Below are 21,566 nucleotides of genomic sequence, written 5' to 3'. Positions count from 1 at the left end.
ATTCGCCAAAGTCTAAATTCAGACGCATCAAAAATTTGGTATCTTTCGCTAAGCGAAATACCCGATAATTAGTCGAACGTGATTTCGCTCCGCCAACTCAACCTAAACTTTGTAACTCAAATAGTCAATATTTGAATAACAAAACAAAGCCTGAATTCGCTCCGCCAATTCACTCTTAAATTGGCCGAAGTAAAGAACGCTAATTGGCGCTACGAAATAATTCAAATCTACAGATTGCAAATCTGTATGACAATCAGAATAAAAAACGGAGTTGGGCTGTCTTGTGGGCTTTGATCAGTCCAAATAGTTTGTTGGGAGTCTGAATAGAGCTAACATTCTTCATTTTACCTCTCCAGAATTGTTAAAAAAACTTTTTCTAATCGCATGAAAATCGCATAAAAAAGATTTTTCCAATCACATGAAAACTAGGTATGTGCTTGGCCGTATTGCTATGAGTCAGAGCCAACAAGCCGAAATTAGGTATAGCACAGGGCCGAACATTCAATTTAGCTATGGGACAGACGGAGCAGCGGAACCGAAATTTTGGCCCGAAAGTTCGGTCGCAGCAGGCTCTCCCCCCCCCCCCTGTTCGCGATACAGGTCCGTCTGGCCCATACCTCTCTTGGTCGAGGGCCTCATCGTGGCTAACAGTACCAATTTATTAACGACAATTAACAGCCAAATTTATGTTTCGCTACTAAAAGATCTATATATGAATATTGATTTGCTTAAGCCTAAAAGATCCCTGGGTAAAAAAGTGGACCACCAGCGTCTCCTGCACAAGTATTGGTTCCATTTTCTACCGGATCCACGCAGACATTGTCCACATCACAGAACTCGATGTTCCAGATATTGGAATACTTGAATTTGGAATCGAGAAACTGCGCCTCGTGTAAGACAGAGGGGGTTTGGATCTCCATAGTAGAAGTAGAACCCATACCCCAAAAGTGTAACAGGGTTCCCTGAGGTAGCTCTTGGTTGCAGAGATTGACAATTCGGGCATTTGATGCGCGTGATGCCAGTCGTAAAAGCGCGATATCATTTGTAGGCCGGGGAAATTTGGTGAAGCTAAATTAAAAGATCATATGCATTAACTTTGTAACATAACATGGCGAAAAAGAGTGAATAAAAATTTTGCTAACGTAGCAAGATTCTACAAATCTTCGTACAATTATTAGACTTATAGATCTGCGGAACAAGCATTCAAATCAAATTGAAATAACAGACGACGTTGGCTACTCAATAGTTCTTACATCTACACTATACTAATAATACAACATTTTGAGTTCAAAACAGTTCTATAGTAACAGGAAGTTACGCTCTTAGTTTTTCTCGTATATGGCAGACAGTTTATGAAGTTTCAGACAAATTAATAAGGACATCTGAGTCAAGGTTTTGACAATTTTTCTTCCAATTTTTCCTAAATTTCTCTCGGTTTTTGTAATTCTTGCTTCACAATTGCCAACAAATTTTCAATTGCATTCAGATCTGAACTATTTGCCCACCATTCCAGTACCTCCCGCTCCTTTTCTTTGACGAGTTTGTTGACAATCTTTGCTTTAAGCACAGAAGCTTCACCTTGTTGAAAAATAAATTTTCGGAAAGGAAATTCTTTTTCGTAATTTTTCAACAATTCCAAGCAAACTAGGCCCTTTAGCTTTGTTTGATCACCTAACAAACAGTGTCCGCTCATCTAATGTTTTGTGCCCCACGAGATAATTGATTGATTATGAAAAATCGAAATGTTGCCCAGAAATCTCGTTTCATTTCTCCGAACAACTCGAACAATTCCTTCGCTAGAGACGCCCTGAGACTGTTAAATTTTTGTTGTAGCTTGTGTGCATACTGTATACCGACTTGCTACTGCTATCTTGGTTTTAGGCTTGTTTTCTGACAATCAAAATTGGACGTTTCCAATCGCAACAGCATTGTAAACAGTAAATTAAAAAAGCAGCTTAACATTCTTTTCTGTGTAAGCGGAGAAAATGAAAATGGAATCGCTTTAAAAACTTAAAATTTTCACGCTTTTCTTCACGCCTTTGCGACAATCAAACGCTTTGAGCAAAAGTAACGACTAAAGCGCACAAATTGTGCTGTACGTAGCTTTTTGGTACTATAGTGTATTTAACTCTATACTTTTTTTCTATTTTTTTCTACTACTGCTACTCATTTTTTAATTTTCTTCTACTATTCTTTAAAATTTTTTGATGAAAGTGCTGCTCATTATCTTTTTCCTTATTGTTGAGTTAAGTTATGTTTTATTACAAGCCGAGCAAATTCCGATGCCTTATCTGTCACTCTTGAGCTTATTAATATCTTCCTAAATAGCAATATAATTTAACTACATTGTTGTTTTAAACTTTTTCGTCACTTTTTTCGTCAAAAATATGCAAAAATTCTTGCATATTTTTACTTTTTTACCTTTAAACTTTTTCGTCATTTTTTTCGTTAAAAATATGCAAAAATCTCAAAAATTCTCAGCTATGTTTATAAAAGAAATGATATTTCCGTTTCACTGCATTTTTTTATTGCACCACTAAAATACAGCTCATTAACGTACATTTGTTATAGAGATTGAGTGCAACTCCTTAAAAACACTTTTTTGTAGATGCGACTGCTTTCTTAAACGCTTTATATTCCGCAGCTGCCTAAGTTGATATACGGAAGGAAATTTTTTCAGCATTTTTATGGCAATATTGTGACTTGCTCATAAAACAAGTACCACGAAGCTGCGATAAAATGCTCTGCCGACATTTTCAACTGCGGCAGGAGCGACTTTTCACAAAAGGAAAGATCAAACTTTGCACATTAGTCCTCGTTACTCAAAGTTTCTCGAAAATTGGTAAATGAAGCACTGCTCCAAAACTGCTAAACAACACAGTCATTTGTATCTCCAACTAACTCTAAGCCATCAAAGCCGTTCTAGATTGCTGACTAATGAAACAATTTCAAGATTAGCATATAAGGGAATGATTACGGTATGCAATCTGTTATTATAAATTATGAAACGCAACCCAATGTATACGATCTGAGAAGTCTACAAGAAACCATCCGCATTTTATTAAAAATTTTGTAAAGTTTCTCTAAGTTTTGGATAGACATATGAAGTTCAAGTTTTCTTTATGTAATCATTGCGTGGACAAAAGTACATTTGCCTGAGTATATATATTCAGTAATATCGCTATGTTCCGCACACATGTAATAAAATCAGGAAATTAAGCAAGTGCGAATAAGTCCGACACGCTCAAATCTTGGTATATAGGTTGGTAGATTTCACAGTAGATTTTACAGTGTGCGCAGTCTAGCGATAAATTTATTTGACTCCAATCGTTTGATCTCGTCGCCAACTATAATCTAGTTCTAGATTCGGGGGATTAGCCGCATATTTTGACATTGCTATTGACGCTAGAATGCGCATCAAGGGACGTAACCAAAACAGCGACACTGGAACGGGAATCTGGTCGGTGACGTTCGCTTTGTTGCTGATCTCGGAAAATTTCGTTGAAACGTCTGACCTTTGCCGTTGTTTTGAAATGTCATACATTTCAATTCAGAACATGATATGCACATAATAAATACAGTTGCTCAACGCTTTTCATAAACAAAATACCGAGAATCATAGCATGGCGCTCCAAGCAATTCTTGAATCGACCTAGATATGCTGAAACTCATCATAATTTATGGCGAAGAGCCACAATATATCAATGTAGATTACTGGGAGGTCTTTATACAATATATGATATTAACAGTTCGATAGACAAAAAAATTCAAAGAGCCGAGACAAACATCACAGATGAAAGAAACAGATAGGAAAATCAACAAAATCCTGAAAGTCAAACATCCTGAGCACCACGAGAAAAAAACAAATCACTTTAAAAAAACCGCCCAAAGTTAAGAAAGATAAAAACAAAGACCCCACTCCGACCCCACTCCGAACCACCGTACGACCCCACTCCGAACCACCGTACGCGTTCACAAAAGTCCACGCCAGAATTGGAAAAAAACCTTTTGTCCATATGGACAATGTATGCTGATACAAAACCCAAAGACCAGACAAAAAAAACTTCTATAAAGGCGGGAACTTCAACTTCTGGGGAAAATTATTCCGTAAATGTGGTGTGGAAAATTCTGCGCATCGAGCTCAAGTAGTAATAAGAAAAAACATCCAAAGTTAAGGGGATCCGGAAGCAAAAGATCAACTGCCTGTCACAAAACCAAGAACAATGAAAAAGCAGTGCCCCGCAAACATTGAACAGAGCCGGTAACCAAAAAAGAGACATCCCGGGCCAAATAAAACCAAAACAGGAAAACTGTCGTGGAACTGCGTTAACTCTCAAAACTACTATCAATTCCGAAGAGGAAAAAATGTTATTACATTAGTAGAACACGAAAATCCCGATGGGCAACAGCTCAATTTGAAAAGAGATTGTGGTACCTTTAACAGTGGGCATAATTTTTAACCACTATAACTACAAAATATGAAGAAGAAAATTGTTAAAGGACTTTGTGCTTGTATAGACAAAAGTAGAACATGTTGAACAACTCTGAAAGGACGAACCCGAAAAATTCTCTTTACCGGAAACACTCCTAAGTCAAAATACATATAACGCAAAAGTATTTTACAAAAATTTGGTATTTTTAGTCTAAGTTGGGATATATGACAGATTCCGGAGCGCCTCGAGATGCAGAAGAGAATGAGATGCATCGATTTCCGAAGATAACTTCATGGGAGAGAAAACAGAAGTCCCGATGACCCAACATTATAAAAACTAACAAAATTTGTAAATTGCACTCCAGCAAACCGCCGTTCAGAAAAAGTTAAAAAACTGCATTCCCAACATCCCTTTGAGTAAAAATCTAATACTAAAATGAGAAAGATTGAATTAGGACAGTTGAAACCACGCTATGATAGAAACCGAGAGCTTCAATTAGATTACCACGGTGGAATTCAGGAAAACAAAAATCTCTACGTAATAGCATCAATAGACGGCTGCACAAACTAGACTTACGCCAAAACGTTAAAAAAAAGCGTGAATAGAGACCCCAATTGATTTATTTGTAGAAATTTTGTGCCAGTGCCGACTAGCCAAAGCTATCAAAAATACACAAAAAAATCAGTAGATTTCGACTCAGTTATGGTATCAGATAGAATCAGGACAGCCTCGAGAACACATTGTTATGGTGGAGTACATTACTAGAAGCCAACAGAAAACGAAACCGCAGAGCACTGTAAGCTTCAGCTATCTTGATAATCGAAAAGTCTGGACCGAAGGCATTCCCGGACCCCAAAAATCGGACTCCTGAAAGTGAGGCAACACGTCAGTCTCGTAATAACTAGAGCTCTTTCAGAACTAAATATCATACTACTCAATTTTGCCCAACCAACGAGGTAGAACATAATGCCTCACTCACCTGAGATCCATCGAACTCCAAAAAGGACATTCCATTGGGGGAAGCACTAAACTCTGCGAGACATAATTTAAGTATTGATATATGGACTCATAAAAAATACTTTATTCTCAATCAAAGGTTTTTAGCTTCATGCATTTTGAGCAAAGGAGATAAGTGTCATGGCCTTGTAACTGCCTGACCTTCAATGTCGGTCTATTTCTACTTTGATAAGTCTGAAGCATATTTTTACGGAACCTGTCGTATTGATTTTTCATGCTGTCTTATGAAAAATACAGTTGCCCTTAAATTTCATTTAACAGTGAGATTTCTAACGAAGCTTTCCTCAATAAAACAAAAAATCACTTTGCTACGTTATGAACAAGTTCTCTCGCATTTTCTTTTTTAAACGATTTCATCTGTGGTTTCTTTGCTCAAAAACATGGCAGAACACATAGTTTTAAAATTGAGTTGAACTCCCGATTGTTATCTGGATTCGACTGAATGTGACCAACTGATTTGAGTAACGGAGACTAGATGCGTCTGATCGTCAGCGAGAAATTTAACATGAGAAGTGTTAGGTCGGAAAAGATTCAACCTTTCAAAGTCTATTCGTATTTTCTATTTTTTTTTGCTGATGTACATTTTGGATAATTAGGAATGTAAACTCTGACGGAAATAACAGAAGTTCGGAAAGTTTCAATTCAGCAACGTATAAGTATTGGTCATGTACAAAGCAACGTATTAAGCATTAATGTGATCAAGACAACGTATTAGTATTCGTAACGTTCATAGCAACAAGTGGAACTTAGACGGCAAGATTTTTTGTTGTTCATTTAACAGGTTTTTTCGTCTGATGTCATTGACGTCAAAATCAGTTCGTATTCAATCGGCAATTGTCTAGAAAACCTAAAATTATTAAGCCGAAAACCAGCTTATTCGATACATATAGTGGTTATATTTACTTAAAATTAGGTTAAAAGAACTTTTTCGGAACTTTCTACGTATATTAGAACGTATTTTATTAATTCAGAACGTACGCATTTGAATACTCAATTCTGATTGGCTAATAATCTCGCTTACTTATTTACTTCGTAACATCCTCCGGCCCGGAAGAAGATGTTGGGAAAACTGGTACAAGTTTTACAAGCGGGCGGACGAGTGAACCGGTCGGCGTGCGTAAAACGGCGGAGCGCGCGACGCCATCGGAGCCGTAACGGAGTTCCACAATCCGAGCGGTTGGGTAGTAACCCCTAGGGTTGGTTTCCTCAACTATCCAAACCAAGTCACCGGTCTTAAGGTGTTGCTCGGCAGGCGTCTGCCACTTAGAGCGTCGGTTCAGCGTGGGTACGTACTCTCTGATCCAACGGGACCAGATCGCATTAGCGTACGACTGCGCACGGGCGTAGCGTTTACGATGGTCAAGCTCATTATTGCCGACAACAGACGGAATACCGGTAGAGTATTCTCCTAAAAGAAAGTGGTTGGGCGTTAAAGCGTTCAAATCGCACGGATCGGCGCTTATGGGTGTAAAAGGACGCGAATTGAGAGCATTCTCCACGAGACAAAAGGTAGTATGCAGTACCTCATCCGTGAGGCGACGCGTGCCAAGAATAGTATACAACACGCGTTTGAAGCTGCGTACCAACCTCTCCCAGATACCACCTTGATGTGGTGCGCTGGGTGGATTGAACCTCCATTTTATACCTTTGTGAGCGAGCTCAGCTGCAATGTTGACAACGTTCCACTTTTCAATACTTTCTCGGAGTTCTTTCTCCGCTCCAATAAAGTTAGTGCCATTGTCCGACCAAATCATGGCAGGGGTACCCCTACGGGACACAAACCGCTCGACTCCCATAACGCAAGAACTGGTGTCCATGGATGTAACTATCTCGACATGGACAGCGCGAGTAGTGAGACAGGTGAAGAGGAAGCCCCACCTTTTCTCAGTAGTACGGCGGACAGTAACATAGAATGGCCCAAAGTAGTCAACGCCAGTGTTAGTGAAGGGAGGTGACTGGTAGGCGAGTCTCTCCTTAGGTAAGTCAGACATGATTGGTTGCATAGTTACAGCTTGGAATTCTCGGCATCTCAGGCAGTGTGCTTTGATGGAACGCAAGGATGATTTTAGTTTCAGTACTGTGTAGTGTTCCTGCACAATTGATCTTAGGTATTCAACGCCTTGATGAAAATGCTTTACGTGCGTGTGTTCAAGGAACAATTTTACAAACGGATGAAGTGCATCTAGGATGATTGGGTACTTTACATTAAACCCAACTTCGATTAACCGCTTGATGCGGCCCGAGGAACGGATTAGCCCATTTGGACTAATAAACGGTGAATGTGGAGCAATTCGGCTACTCCGTTTAACGAATTTATTGTCAAGAAGATCCTTTCTTTCGGCTTCAAAAGACTCTCCTTGCACCAAATACTGTAGATGACGCTCGGCTTCGTCAAGCTCAGTAGGGTCGGTAATGCTACCATCGGGGCTACGGTAGCCGGCATGTTTCAACAAAAGCCGGAGAACGTATGCGGCAATGCGCAAGTACTTTTGATAAGAACTAATCTTATCAAATGGGAATAACGACGGAACGGGAGTTGTCTGTTTTTTAACAGATGTAGCGAGAGAGACAGTGTCTTCTATGATGACTGCTTGGTTGACGCCAAGTTTGATGTTATTAATGACGTCTTTGTTCGGTGCGAAAGGGAAACTTGAGTTAGATAAGAAATGTGGACCATTGACCCAACTGCTTAGTTGCAAAACCTCAGCGGACATTCCACGCGTGCCAGCGTCAGCTGGATTATCCTTAGTTGCGACGTGGTTCCATTGGTCAACGCTGGTATACTCCAAAATTTCACAAACCCGGTTTGCAACAAAGATTGGTTGCTTTACATTAGAGTTTATCCACTGAAGAACGGTCGTGCTGTCTGTCCACATGAATACTTGGTTAACAGTTACAGTAAGTGCCTGAATAATTTCGTTCTTCAGCCGAGCGGCAAGTAGAGCTGCTTGCAATTCCAGTTTAGGGACAGTCATTACTTTCATTGGCGCCACGCGCGCTTTCCCCAAAACAAACGCAATCTCTGTTTTTATCTTGCCCGTAGGGGTTGTTACTCGGGCTCGAAGAAATGCGACGGCACTAAAAATATCCTGGGAACTGTCACCGAACATATGCAACTCTGTATTATCAAAGGGTCCACTAAAGTAACTTCGAGGAATTTTGATGTTTTCAAGCTTTGGTAAGTCCGCACTCCAGACCAAAAATCTTTGAACCATGTCCTGTGGGAGCTCGTCATCCCATTGCTGTCCTGTGACACGCCAGATGTCTTTTAAGAGCAATCGCGCACCGACGGTAAATGGTGCGACAAGACCAATGGGGTCAAAGACTTTCGAGACAAGACTTAGGACCAAGCGTTGCGTGAGGGACTTGGTGATAGCGCAGCTTGTACCCCTACTCACAACTAAAGTGTCATTAGTGTGATCCCACTTTAAACCTAGCACATGCGATGAATCCTCCTGACATGAAACAATAACCTTGGGCTCAGTAGATTGAGGCGAACCATCAATTCGATCAGCCAGATTTTGCACATTGCTTACAAACTTTGTAAGCTTGAACCCACCGAGATGGAGAAGATGTACCAATTCCTTCGATCTATTGATGGCTTTCTCAGGAGACTCCACTGAGTCAAGGTAATCGTCCATGTAGAAGTTTTCAAGGACGGCTTTTGCAGCTTCGGGGTAAAACTTGGCATTGTCTCTCGCAGTGCGTTGTAATGCATAGTTGGCGCATGTGGGCGAGTCTTTAGCCCCAAATATATGGCGCGTATATTGATACACTACAACGTTAGTTGTGGGGTCCTCCCGCCACAGAAAGCGAAGTGATGGTTGATCTGATGGTAATACGCCAACCTGTAGAAACATTCCCTCGATGTCGGCGGAGACGGCACATGGATGTTGTCGGAAGCGAAGAAGTACGTAAATAAGATTTTGGAGCAGATCAGGGCCAGTGAGCAAAGATTTATTCAGTGAGGCGCCATGAAATTTTGCTGCTCCATTGAGCACCCTACGCACCTTACCCGGTTTGTTTGGGTTTAAAACCGGATGGTGGGGTAGGTACCACTCTTTATCGGACCGGTTCTCAACCTTGTGAGCGTCCGGAACCTCAATTACATACCCCTTATTTAGGTCTTCCTTGATGGTACTAGTATACTTCTCTCTGAGGTCTTCATCCTTGGCCAAACGTTTTTCGAGCGATTTTAGTTGCACAAGGGAGGAGAAGTAATTATTTGGGAGCTGAATGTTCTCTGCTGCCCACAGCATTCCGACATCGTATCTCAGGCCATTGTGTATGGTGGTACTCTCAAGGATCTCGTAGGCCCTTGCGTCTGCTGCAGATCTGGAGTCGACCTGCTTGTTTGCCCCGAATGATTCAATGTCGTACCATGACTTTACTTGACTTGCTAACTCATTGTCATGTTCGATATTCACTTTAAAGCACGTTGAGGTTAAACAAGAACTTGATGGTAACGGACCGCTTAAGACCCAACCTATGGGTAAGCGTACGGCAACGGGTGAACGCTTCTCATCGGCAGAGAAGTATTCTAACGGGCGGATGGCATGATAGACATCTTGTCCGAGTATCATCTCAATGTCTTTACAGGAATATGTCACGGGATCAAGGACTGCTAAGTGTGGGTAAGTCTCTTGCAGGGCCTGTACATTAATTATATCTGAGCCGACGTTCATACTCTCCTTAACGAAAGGGTTGATGGTAAATTGTTCGAAATCTTGATGTTCTCTTGGTTTCAGAGTAACTTCAACAATCCTAGTGTCAACTACTTCTTCGGTATTAATACCCTTGACAGTTAGCTTTAGTGCTTTACCGTGCAAACCGAGTCTATCTGCGAGACTACCGGCCACCCAAGAGTTACTGCAGGCGGTATCACACAAAACTAAAGCCTTGGTATCTAAACCGGACGAATTGACCAACTGCAATTCCGTTACCTGAAGGAGCCCCTTTACATCAGTAACAGATGACATTGTTGTGGTCCTATTAGACGGCTGTTGACTAGTAATTGCTTTACTTTGAAATGTGTTGCCAGAAGACTGGATAGTATTGGAATTTGTCGACTGTTTTGTTGGGAAAACCCTATCTGCTCCATGCAATAGTGTGTTATGCGAACTATTACACCCTTCTGCTCGGCACTTTCGTGGTTGAGGACACTGGCGGAATGTGTGCTTATCACGTAAGCACGAAAAGCAAAGTTTATTATCGGCCACCAACTTAGCTCTCTGGGTTGGAGTCTTTTCCTTGAAAACTCGACACTCCCATAGCCGGTGGTTACCTTTGCATACAATGCACCGAGATTAAGTGTTTGTGGAAGAAGATGGCATTTGCTTCTTTGTTTCCCTTTGTTGTGAGTTTGATGCAAACATTTTTGAGGCTGTTTTTGTCTTTGTTACTGAAGTGATGTTCTCTTCAGGTTTGGCCTTGGTTGCGCTTTGTTTCATAAGATCATGGGCCTCAGCCTTTTCTTTAAGCCAATCGTTAAAATCAAGGAGGGTAGGCTTAACCCAGTGCTTCTTAACCGTTAAGAGTGACCATGACTCTTTCATGTTTGGTGGTAACTTCTGTACCGCTTGGTTAAGTAGGGAAGCGCTCTTCAAATCAGCATCATATGATAGTGACTTGAAAACCCCAACGAGGCTGGATATGGCTGCAGAATAGTTAATAATGTTATCACTATTGTGCATTTTAAGAGGCGGAAAGTTGCTTAGTTTATCCAAGTGTGCACTTACGACTGCCTGTGGCTGGCCAAATTTACGTTCCAAAGTCCTTAGTGCATCCTTGTACATTAAACCACAGTAAGCAAACTCGGCGATTGCAATCTTTGCTTTACCAGTGACGAGTGTCTTAAGGTATGTCAATTTAACGTCATCAGTGAGCGTTTGCGAGTCAATCGCGCTTTTGAATTGACCATACCATTCGTGCCATTGTAATGGATCGCCATTATACTGAGCAAGTTTCCATTCTGGCAAGGGGTCATTTTTCTTGCTGTTTATTGCGTCAGCCAACTCCTTAATCAATGAGGCATTGTCCGGTATCGGAGGGGCAGGTGCAGACACCTGCGGACCACTCCAACTCAACGGAGTGGGCCCAACATAAGGGTATGTTGGCTGAAAAACCGGAGTGGCCAGACCAGGTAATATATTACTTGTAGTTGCAATCGGGTTTTCCTGATGTGTGCCGGATGGTGATTGTATATCAATCAAAAGGGGTGAATTCGAATATATTTGTTGTGGAAAATTGATAACTGATGGTGCGATGTGTGCCTGTACATTTGGAGCAACATTATTTACGGTAGTAATGTCTTGGTTGACTAATGACGGTCTGTGCTGCGGAAAACGCCAATGACTCATATTTGGCACAAAACTTTGGCCGAGAGGGATATTGGGCATATTTGAGACAGGAGCAGCAACGGAACGTACAGCTTTGTGTACTGGGTTATTATTATTCTGGAAAGTGTTGTTGACAAGAGGAGGATTAATCAAAGGGGCGCGTGGGATGGGAGCAGTGAGGTTAGGTGCGAAGACTGGGTTCGGAATGGGGAGGACGTTAGGATGAGCGGGTTCGGAGTTGCGCTGTTGAATGTTCGGACTTGGTGGGGCGCTTGGGTGCAAGGGAACGTTTATTGCGGGGGCTGGATGATTTGTTGTCGGAAAAGGAGGAAGAGTGGCGTTTGGTGCTCGGGGGACAAAATTATATTGTTGTCGTGAGCATGTACTCTGGGCCGAATTATTCTTGGGCAGACTTGATGTTTCGGGTCCCCTGGATTGTGCGTGTGGAAAAAACTCGGACGCATTATTTTGATTTTCTTGTGGTGCGAACGTCTGTGGTGGAATGGGCTGTTGAATGGGTGGTGAAGAAGCCTTTGGGGCGTGTACAGAAGGCGGCTGACTATCCGCGGTTCCTTGGTTGGTTATGCTTGGGAGCGCCGTGCCTTGCTGGCCTGTTTGATTCATTTGCACCCTTAGGTGCGCCTGGTACAACGCCTGTGTGTTAGCAGCAGCCAAAAAATTTTCAGGTGGAGTATAATAGGGGTCGAATTGCTGCAAGGTCTCATTGCTTAAAATGTAATTGCCTCGACAATTTTTTGGAATGGAATGCCTTGAAATTTTAGTGTTCTGATCTTCCACTGTCTTGCCGTTGTTGTAGCTAGGACATTCTGGAGGGTCAATCATAACCTGTGGTTCACTAGTTTTCTCCTCATTGTGAAAACTTAAAGCAAGTGAGGTGTTGATCCAGTCTTGGACAGCCTTTTCACTTCTCATTGAGCTCCTAGCACTTGCAGTTGTTTCAGATTGGCTACCTTTAGAAACGGCGTCCAGCAATTCAAATTCTTGCAGAGTTGCCTCTGCCAACCGTTTCCTGTTGCTTTCCTCCAGTTCATCTAATTCCATTTGCTTTTTCTGTTTAGCAAGGCGAATGGCTGCCTCATTCTGTTTTTCAATTTCTTCGCGCTTCATTTTGGCAATTACGTAATCATGTTTACGCTGACTAGATGTTTTTGACGATGTCATAATTGAAGGAAGTCTAGAACGAATGGAAGCCCTTGTTTCCTGGAACTCACTCACTTTATCATCAGCAGAGTTGATGTAGTTTCGTGCTGAAGCGAGGATCTTGTCGTTCTTAGTTGTCATTGCCTCCAAGTAAGACTCTAATGAAGGAACAAGTGCACTTGGATCCTCCGTTCTTCCGGCAAATGCAATCAGGTCCTCATTTTTGTCTACAACGGTCATAAATGCTTCGTTGCACTTTGTTACTAGGCGTTCAACTTTCACTCGCCTACTTTGACTATTTATACAATGGAGGATATCTTCATGTATAGCATGCAATTCAACCTCACGCTTTGACCTGGCAGCGTACAACTTTTTGACTTTTTGATCAAGACTATTAGACATCATGATGTTATTATTTCCAAAGACCAGCAATCCTACCACTGCACACGGTTATATTTTATATGCACACTCCAAACAAACCTAATACACGCAAAACGAACCCAACGCAAAAGACACCAAACACAGCACACTGTAGACAGTCTGTAAAACAAACCACCCAAAGAGGAAATAAGGTCGTCGAGCACACTGTGCCCGACAAAAACAGAAGTGGAGCGCTGAACGCTATGCGCTCAACGCGGAGGGAGGCAAAGGACACACGGGAAGTCGAGCGAGCAACGCGCGACGAAACGGAGACGTTACGGACGGAAAGTCGAGCGAGCAACGCGCAACGCGACGGAAACGGGACAGACGAGAAGTCGAGCGAGCAATGCGCGAGAGAACGGAAACGGGACGTGCGGGAAAACGAACGAAACGGGACGGTGGGAAAGAACGGGCGGGAAATGAGTTCGGAAAGAACTATGTTAGCAGACCACAGCAAAAACTCAAGCAAACAACCTAGCCGTAACTCCAGAACAAACTTAAGTCACACCCCAGGAAGAAGGAGAGAAACTACTGCAAGACAATCTAACATAGTTCATAATGGGTTTATAACGACAAATTTAACGACAAACTAATTTACGGCAATGCAGTAGTACACTAAAAGGATGCAAAGGTCAAGAAATTTACTAGCCGTAACTCCAGAATAAACTTAAGTCACATCCCAGCAATACCCAAACCAAAACAACCGATCAACATACTAACGGTATTACACAAACTACAGCAAAATTGAATAAACTACAATAGTGTGTTTGTAGACTAAGATAGTTGGAAAAGTCAAGAAACACTCCAGCCGTAACTCGAGAATAAACTTAAGTCACACCCTAGAAGGCAACAAGACCAAACCAACCAGCAATCATACAGTTACACACAAACATACAGCAGCAAAATCAATATACTACAACAGGAAGGCTAGTAAATTAGTAGAGTTGAAAAGTCAAAGGCAACCCAGCCGTAACTCGAGAATAAACTTAAGTCACACCCTAGAAAGCTATAAGACCTAAACAACAAACCAGCATACTAGCATACTCAACATACTACAGCAAAACAACAGCATACTTCATCACATATGACATACTACAACGAAATCCGGAAAAGTAGTAGAAAACGAAAAGCGAAAACTTGGGAGAGCGACGTTCTTGAAAAAAACGGAACACGGAGAATTGAAAAGATAAAGGACGAAAAGGACGCGGACGAAACGGCACAAAAACCCAGCGACGAAAAAAATTCATAGGGATTCGATTTTCTATGTTTCAATTTTTTTTTTGTTGGCCGGAGGTTGTAAAAATTTTCACAACTTTTTTTTGTTTATTGAGTTTCACTCAATTTACGAACCTTATTGATGAGAAAAAGATTTTTTGACTTTGTCCAATTTTTTTACACTTTTGTTCAATTTTTTCTATTTCTGGTCAATTTTTTTGCTAATTCTTGTTAACGAAACGGTAATCTAGTAAACTGGACGGTTTTAAACACAAAAATACGCTTTATTAATATTCGGTATTAATTTTCTAAAGTTTTTTGAATTGACTCAAAATTGACCAAAAAATTTCAAAATTGAACAATTTAGCCTTATTTTCTCTCAATTTTCTCTATATCGGTGGTTATTTTTGGATATACAAACCGACTGTATCAATTTTTTTCGAATTTTTGGTAAATCTACCAAAAATTTTCAATATCGATGTTTTTTTGTCCCAAAAAATTGGTTGCGGTTAATGGTGACCTTTTATGGATCGGATATTTTTCAAGCAATTGTTTGATTTACCAGCCCATGCAAATCAAAAGTTCAATGGTTGGGTTTCTTGACGTCTAAATTAATCTTAAAACACTTCACTGCAAAAAAAAATTAACAACTTGGTTTTGTCTTACAGTTTCTGGTCATTCACGGCTATCAGCCTAGAGGGACTTCCTGTACCGTCTTTGAGGTGCATTGGGAATATCATCAGTTGTGCTCCGGGGGCAGTTTTTCCATCCCCTCCGACTTCACATTCTCAATGATGATTTGACCCCGCGGTTGAATCGTATAATGGAGGCGAAAACCTGATTCGTTATCCAAACATTCCGGAGTCAGTGCATCAATTCCGAATCCCAGCATGTCTGGTGCGTTCTCGAGGAACCAATCAACGCCTGATTCTGCTAAACAGGTTGCCTCGGCATAGTATTTGTCTCCTCCCGTCCAAAAGTTTTCACCCCACCCCGTGTTGTGTCAATAAATTCGCGGTACCAATGTAAACTCTGACGGAAATAACAGAAGTTCGGAAAGTTTCAATTCAGCAACGTATAAGTATTGGTCATGTACAAAGCAACGTATTAAGCATTAATGTGATCAAGACAACGTATTAGTATTCGTAACGTTCATAGCAACAAGTGGAACTTAGACGGCAAGATTTTTTGTTGTTCATTTAACAGGTTTTTTCGTCTGATGTCATTGACGTCAAAATCAGTTCGTATTCAATCGGCAATTGTCTAGAAAACCTAAAATTATTAAGCCGAAAACCAGCTTATTCGATACATATAGTGGTTATATTTACTTAAAATTAGGTTAAAAGAACTTTTTCGGAACTTTCTACGTATATTAGAACGTATTTTATTAATTCAGAACGTACGCATTTGAATACTCGATTCTGATTGGCTAATAATCTCGCTTACTTATTTACTTCGTAACAAGGAACTTGGGTTCCGTTAAAAAAAGCTGACAGCTTTGTGCAGTACTGAGGCATTTAGATAGTGCTTATAGTTTGGGTAACGTCTCCGAAGATATTCTTTATAATCAAAACCTCCCCTGAACAACTTTTATGGATAGCATATTGTGTATTAGCGAATTTTTGCGTGTTTGTGAAATTGTATATGTATTTTACGCGAGAACTGGAAGCAAAACCGATTAAACTCCGAAATACTTCTGAATATTCATGGGTATATAAAAACAATATAAAGGCGGACAGCATTAACAAAAAAACCGAGAGCTGTATTTTGTTCATAAATTGTTTTTATATAGCCGCGTGAGAACAAAACATTGCGCCGTTTTGCTCTGATAATTGTTTCATTAGCCTAATACGTGGTGGAAATAACCGTTAAAAATACCATAGATATACTACCATTACAAAGGTGTAAGCAGCTCCAAAAGTGCAAAATCGTACCCGTTATGTGTGAAGATAGCTCTGACGTTATAGCTGCGCCATCGAGATCTATTTGTGTGTCTTGTGAAGTCCCCCAACTTTACCAACATTTGATCAGCTGGAAACAAGCAAGCAAGGTACAAACAAGGCTACGCAAATGTATGCCATGTATTTGGCATAAATTTTCGTGTACCCGGGCGAGGAAAAATCGAAAAAATATGTAAGATAAGCGGTGAAAAGTTGTTTTTTCACCGCCAATTTTGTACGTAATTTTGCGGTGAAATTATGTAATTTATCCGCTAGAGTAGGCGGTAAACTTACAAAAACTGCACCACATTTCACCCTTTACTACAAATTAACTACCTTACAAGGGTTCGAACCTCTCATAACCCGAATGTCAGCCACTTCTTCTTCCGCTGTGCCACCTCACACTAACTTCTAGGACATTTTTTTGAATTTAAATCAAATTATTTCTACTTTCTGTAAGACATGAGTGTTGAATTTTTAGCGATTTCAAGCGGTGAAATTAAATATTTTAGCGGTGAAAAAGGTGAATTTTTGTAAGTTCACCGCTTGCGTTAGTGTTGACATTACATAAATTCAACGCTTAGAAGAAAGTGTTAAAAAGATGTAAGATTAGGAGGTCATTATAGGAGGGGGGGGGGGGGTAAAATTGAAAAATTCCTACCTTACTCTTTTTTCTATGCGGCGAATTTTTATAATTTTACCACTAAGTTAAGCGGTGAAATAATGTAATTTCAACGCTACCAGGCGATAATGTTTCTTTCGCCGCATTCACCCTCTAATTTATGTAATTTCACTGCATTCACTGCCTATGTTACAAAATTTTCCGCATTCACGGCTTATCTTACATAATTTTGCGTTGAATGGCGTTGACACCTCGGCCCGGTAATAATGGACACACTGTAGCTCATAATGAGGTGACACGTCAAAAAATTTCAACGCTTGGTTCTTCAATATTTCGTGTCACTAGCACAAATAATTTGAGGTTAAGCCTTAAAAAATTTTGTAAAACTACAGAGTTTTGCTTGAAACTGATTTTTTAAATGGAAACTGAAAAATAGAAAATTTTTAACAAGCCAAAAATATGCAGTGAGATGTTAACAAAAATTTGGGGAAACCGGATATGAAGATGGTTTGTTGAATGGGTTGAGGTACGTGAGAACAAAGACCAAAGATATATGTCCAGACCGAAGATGAACTCAAAAGGTGGCGTCATGTGTTCAAAATTACCGTCAGGAAACGCAAAAAAACTACATGAATGTCTGGAGGTGAACGCTCAGAACTTTCGACATGAAAGAAAAAAAATCTGGAGAAAACACATTGATGTGAACATAAGCACTTTTGGAATCCATCAAATGTAAGAAAATTTAAAAACAGTTTATAAAGGAAAAACATTCTATTATTCATAGTGTCTGTTTTTACTGTATCTCAAATATTTGGCTGCCTAAGAAAAGTAAATTTTTGAGCAGAAATGTTGCAAAACTGTCAATAGATTTTTTGAACAGATTTGACCCCTCTTGTAAATTTCTTCACTTTTTGTCCGTATGTATTCAAATCTCAAATTATAAATTAAAAGGATCAATGTTTTTGTTTTGTTTCGCTGGCCAAGAATAGTTTTTTTTCCAAAAATCTTAAAGTTCAACAGTTCAACAACAGCACAACAAGATCAAAGCTAAAAGTTGTATATTCTAAATTCATTTCTTTGTATAATTTCTTTTTAGTTCTCACACTTATATCGAGATTTGGCTCAAGTTTCTCAAAATCCGAGTGAAGAAGTTGTAAACAATTCTACAAGAACCGAATACAAAATGAAAGTCCTTGTTTTGAAAGTCCAAAAGGTTCTGCAGGTTTCAGATAAGCACTCTTTTGTTGCATCATAACTTTCGTTTCTCAAAAGGAGGATTGCACTCCTCAGAGCCTCGATTCACAGTAACTATGCCAAAGTTGCTGCTACATTTCCCGTCGAAGTTCTCTCAATTTACTGGGAGGGAATACAAGGATTTCCTTTCAGATAGCAATTGCTTGTATGTTAGAGTGGGAACCTGACATTTTATTCTAAATTTACCACGGCAGCTGTTGGAATTTTGAAAAGAATTTAGGGAACAGCTATGGGTGCCAGTGGTTTTAGCTTACACGCAAAATTTTAGAATGAATTGTTATCTTGCCAGTGTAGAAAGCATAAGAATAAACTCAATAGAAATTTCATAACCAGATAGCGCTAGTTAAATCAGATAATTTAGTTCAAGTTAGACAAGTTAATTAGGTGTTTGAAATAAGCGTTCTTTCGTAAAGTGTTATTGTTTCGAAGGCGCCAGAGACGAGAGTTGAGTGATATCTCTTAAACAAACAAATTGATGAACAAACGCATATTGAGCTGTCGTATATTTTGATTAATTAGCAAAGTTGTATTTGAGCATCAGGCCAAATTCCAAATGAGTGATTTAAATTTAGAAGAAAACTAGAGAGCAAAAATTTGAAGTGAACTAGATTCTTTGAACAGAATTGGAAATTCAATTTGAAGTAAAATGTGCTATTTTGAAGTGACAAAGATAAGGGGGGTAGCCGAACTTGGTGCCCTGCGACTTTGGGGGTTATATTAAGCGGACGCTTATGAAATTTTAATGTGAGGTACACCCAATAATCCTCTCAGGCTGATATACCTTTTGGGCCAATCCGACTACCCAACCCCGAGCTATTAACACCGGAAGTAGGGTGATTTGAAGGTTTTCGATATTTTGAGCGAAAAAATGACTGTTCGAGTATGATACACGGGGAACTAAGGGTTGCAATGGGTATTAAGTCCAGAGTAATATAGCCCATGATCATGGAAAGGGTTTAAGAAGTTGTGGGAGAAATTTACTAGCTTTTTGAAATAAGAATAGGCAGTTTTCACTAAAAATAGTTAACACTGAAATTGAAATAGTAATTTCTCTAAAAGTTGAAATCGGATTGACCTGAAAATTGGGGGATAGACTAATTTGGGTACGAGGAATCCAAATTTGAGGTCAGATTTGACCCCAGACCAACCTGCAGGGGACAAGCGCACACCGGTGCTGCGGAACGTAAAATTTGAATTGCTCGTGGAGTATTGGTAGAAGCCTTATAATTTTTGGAGGGCTAGTGTATTTTTTAAGGGCTTTCTAATGGTGCTATTTTCAAATTCCAAGTGCGACCGGAAGTCGGTGCTTCGGGACGACCCGAGTGCCGAAAACCGGAAATTGGCCTTTTTGAGCTGCCGAATGACTTTGAAATGGTTTTAATATGATAACCTGAGACATTTAGTGACAAAAAATAACCACCCCGGTCAATTTTGACGAACTCGGATTTTTCGGGTTTCGGCACCCACGACTCGTTAAAAATTTTCAAATTGCAAACGACTGGCAATGGCTGAACCGTTGGTCATGAAACTTGGCAGGCAAATTGGTGGCACCCTATAGTTACTAGAAAATTTTAGCCGGAGACGTTTTGACTACTACTTCGCAAGTTATTAAGTTTTGAAATTTGGGGTCATCCGGGAGGTCGATGAAAAGTGTGCGCAGTCATTGCTCGTGTTCTATTGGGAGTTAGATGATAAAAATTGGTGAGTAGGTGTAACTATGGTTGGACTTTCCAAGCCAATGGTTGTTTTTGCCAAAGTGACCCGTCATCTTTTGCTATTGACCCCTAACTGACCTCTAGAGGTCACACTTTTGAGCTTTTAGGAATATTAGAATTTTAGGTATGTATAACTAGAGGGAATTGCATGAAATGATTTCAAGATTGGAAATAACAATTTCTCTTGGTCTTTGGTTTAGGGTTGAGTTTGGTTATTTATTCAACACATAATTTTTGACAGGGATTGAGTGCAGCTAGTTAATTTGTTAGCGGAAATAGAGGTATGAGAACTTATCAGAGCAACGTTCAATGTTTACTAAGCGAACACTGATTGACATGTCAAGCACAAATATGAGATAAAGCGAAGTGGATTTGTTTACACATGAGTCCAAAGGTCGTTTACTTAAGATAAGGAGAATGTTGAACAATGGTTGGTAGCAGTTGAATGACAGAGCATAATTTGCTATTGGTTTGTTTGCATAGCAAACAAAGCCCTCCTACGGAATGTGACAGATTGCAAGTGTAAGTTGCAATGTTTACTTAAGAGATTAAGGTTTGTTTGCTTAAGATAAGAGCGTTTGGTAGAGTATAAATTGAAGTAACACACACACACATACAGAGAGAGAGAGAGAGAGAGAGAGAGAGACAGATTTTGGAGTTTTTGGGAGAACTTCAGAAGTTTGGTATTGATCAAGCGAGAGAAAGTAGTTAGTTTAGTGGGACTAAACTTTGAAAGATTTGTAATTGCAAGACCAGTTAGGATACTGTGAGCGTTTTGATTTAGTTCATTTGGGAAGTGAACCACGGATATTGGTAATATTACTTTAATTACTATTATAAATTGTCTTGAATTTGTCTTTTCCTTTGATGTGCAAGTAATTCTCTTACCGTTGTTATCCATATAACCAGAATTGATATTAGGAGCTCAGGTGTGAATTAACTTATTTCAAGGCAATCTAACTTGCAACAGCATACAAGAGTGGAAGAGGGGAAATTGCAGAGTAACAAAGTAACGCTTGCTTCACCAATTCGAAACCTTTGGCTTATTTTATTTGATCGATCTTCTGGGCGACAGAGTCCCCTCACTGTTGAGCCTGGCAGAAATTCAGAAGACGACAGTGGCGCTCCTGGGTGGGCTTCGTTTCTTTGTTACCTTTTGCTGTGGTTTATTTTCTGATTATTTGAAGAGTGTGCGAAATTTTTCGTCGAAGAAACTGCAGAGAGCAGACCGAAAGCTGACTTACATTTTGTACTTGGATTACTAAAAGTTTGATTATGTTTGGTTATCAGTTGGTGAAGCGTTTTCCTTCACCAGGCTACGAAATTTGGGAAGATTGGCGTGAACATTATTTGAGCACCGGCTTGAAGTTGGGATGGACGGAAGAAGAGATGATGAAGTGGTTGCCTACAAAATTGTGTGGGTGGGCCTTGAATGCAGTAAGTGATTTACC

General features: G+C 40.1%; 1 protein-coding gene across 1 annotated transcript in view; it reads right to left on the bottom strand.

The window, feature by feature from the left end:
- Positions 1-734: 734 nt before the first annotated feature.
- Positions 735-21,566, bottom strand: part of LOC142351703 (chymotrypsinogen B-like) — a 42,779-nt gene continuing 21,947 nt past the window's right edge. The window contains exons 2-3 of the mRNA XM_075403847.1: positions 16,519-16,615; positions 735-1,068 (exon numbers count right to left, since the gene is read on the bottom strand). Of these exons, the coding sequence (XP_075259962.1) occupies positions 735-1,068; positions 16,519-16,615 (431 nt within the window). The remainder of the gene's footprint in view (positions 1,069-16,518; positions 16,616-21,566) is intronic.

Source organism: Convolutriloba macropyga, chromosome 13 (assembly GCF_964194025.1).
Source record: "Convolutriloba macropyga chromosome 13, txConMacr16.3, whole genome shotgun sequence".
In the NCBI taxonomy this organism is placed as follows: domain Eukaryota; kingdom Metazoa; phylum Xenacoelomorpha; order Acoela; family Convolutidae; genus Convolutriloba; species Convolutriloba macropyga.
Note: the sequence above shows the minus strand (reverse complement) of the source record. Positions and strands in the feature narration are given on the sequence as shown.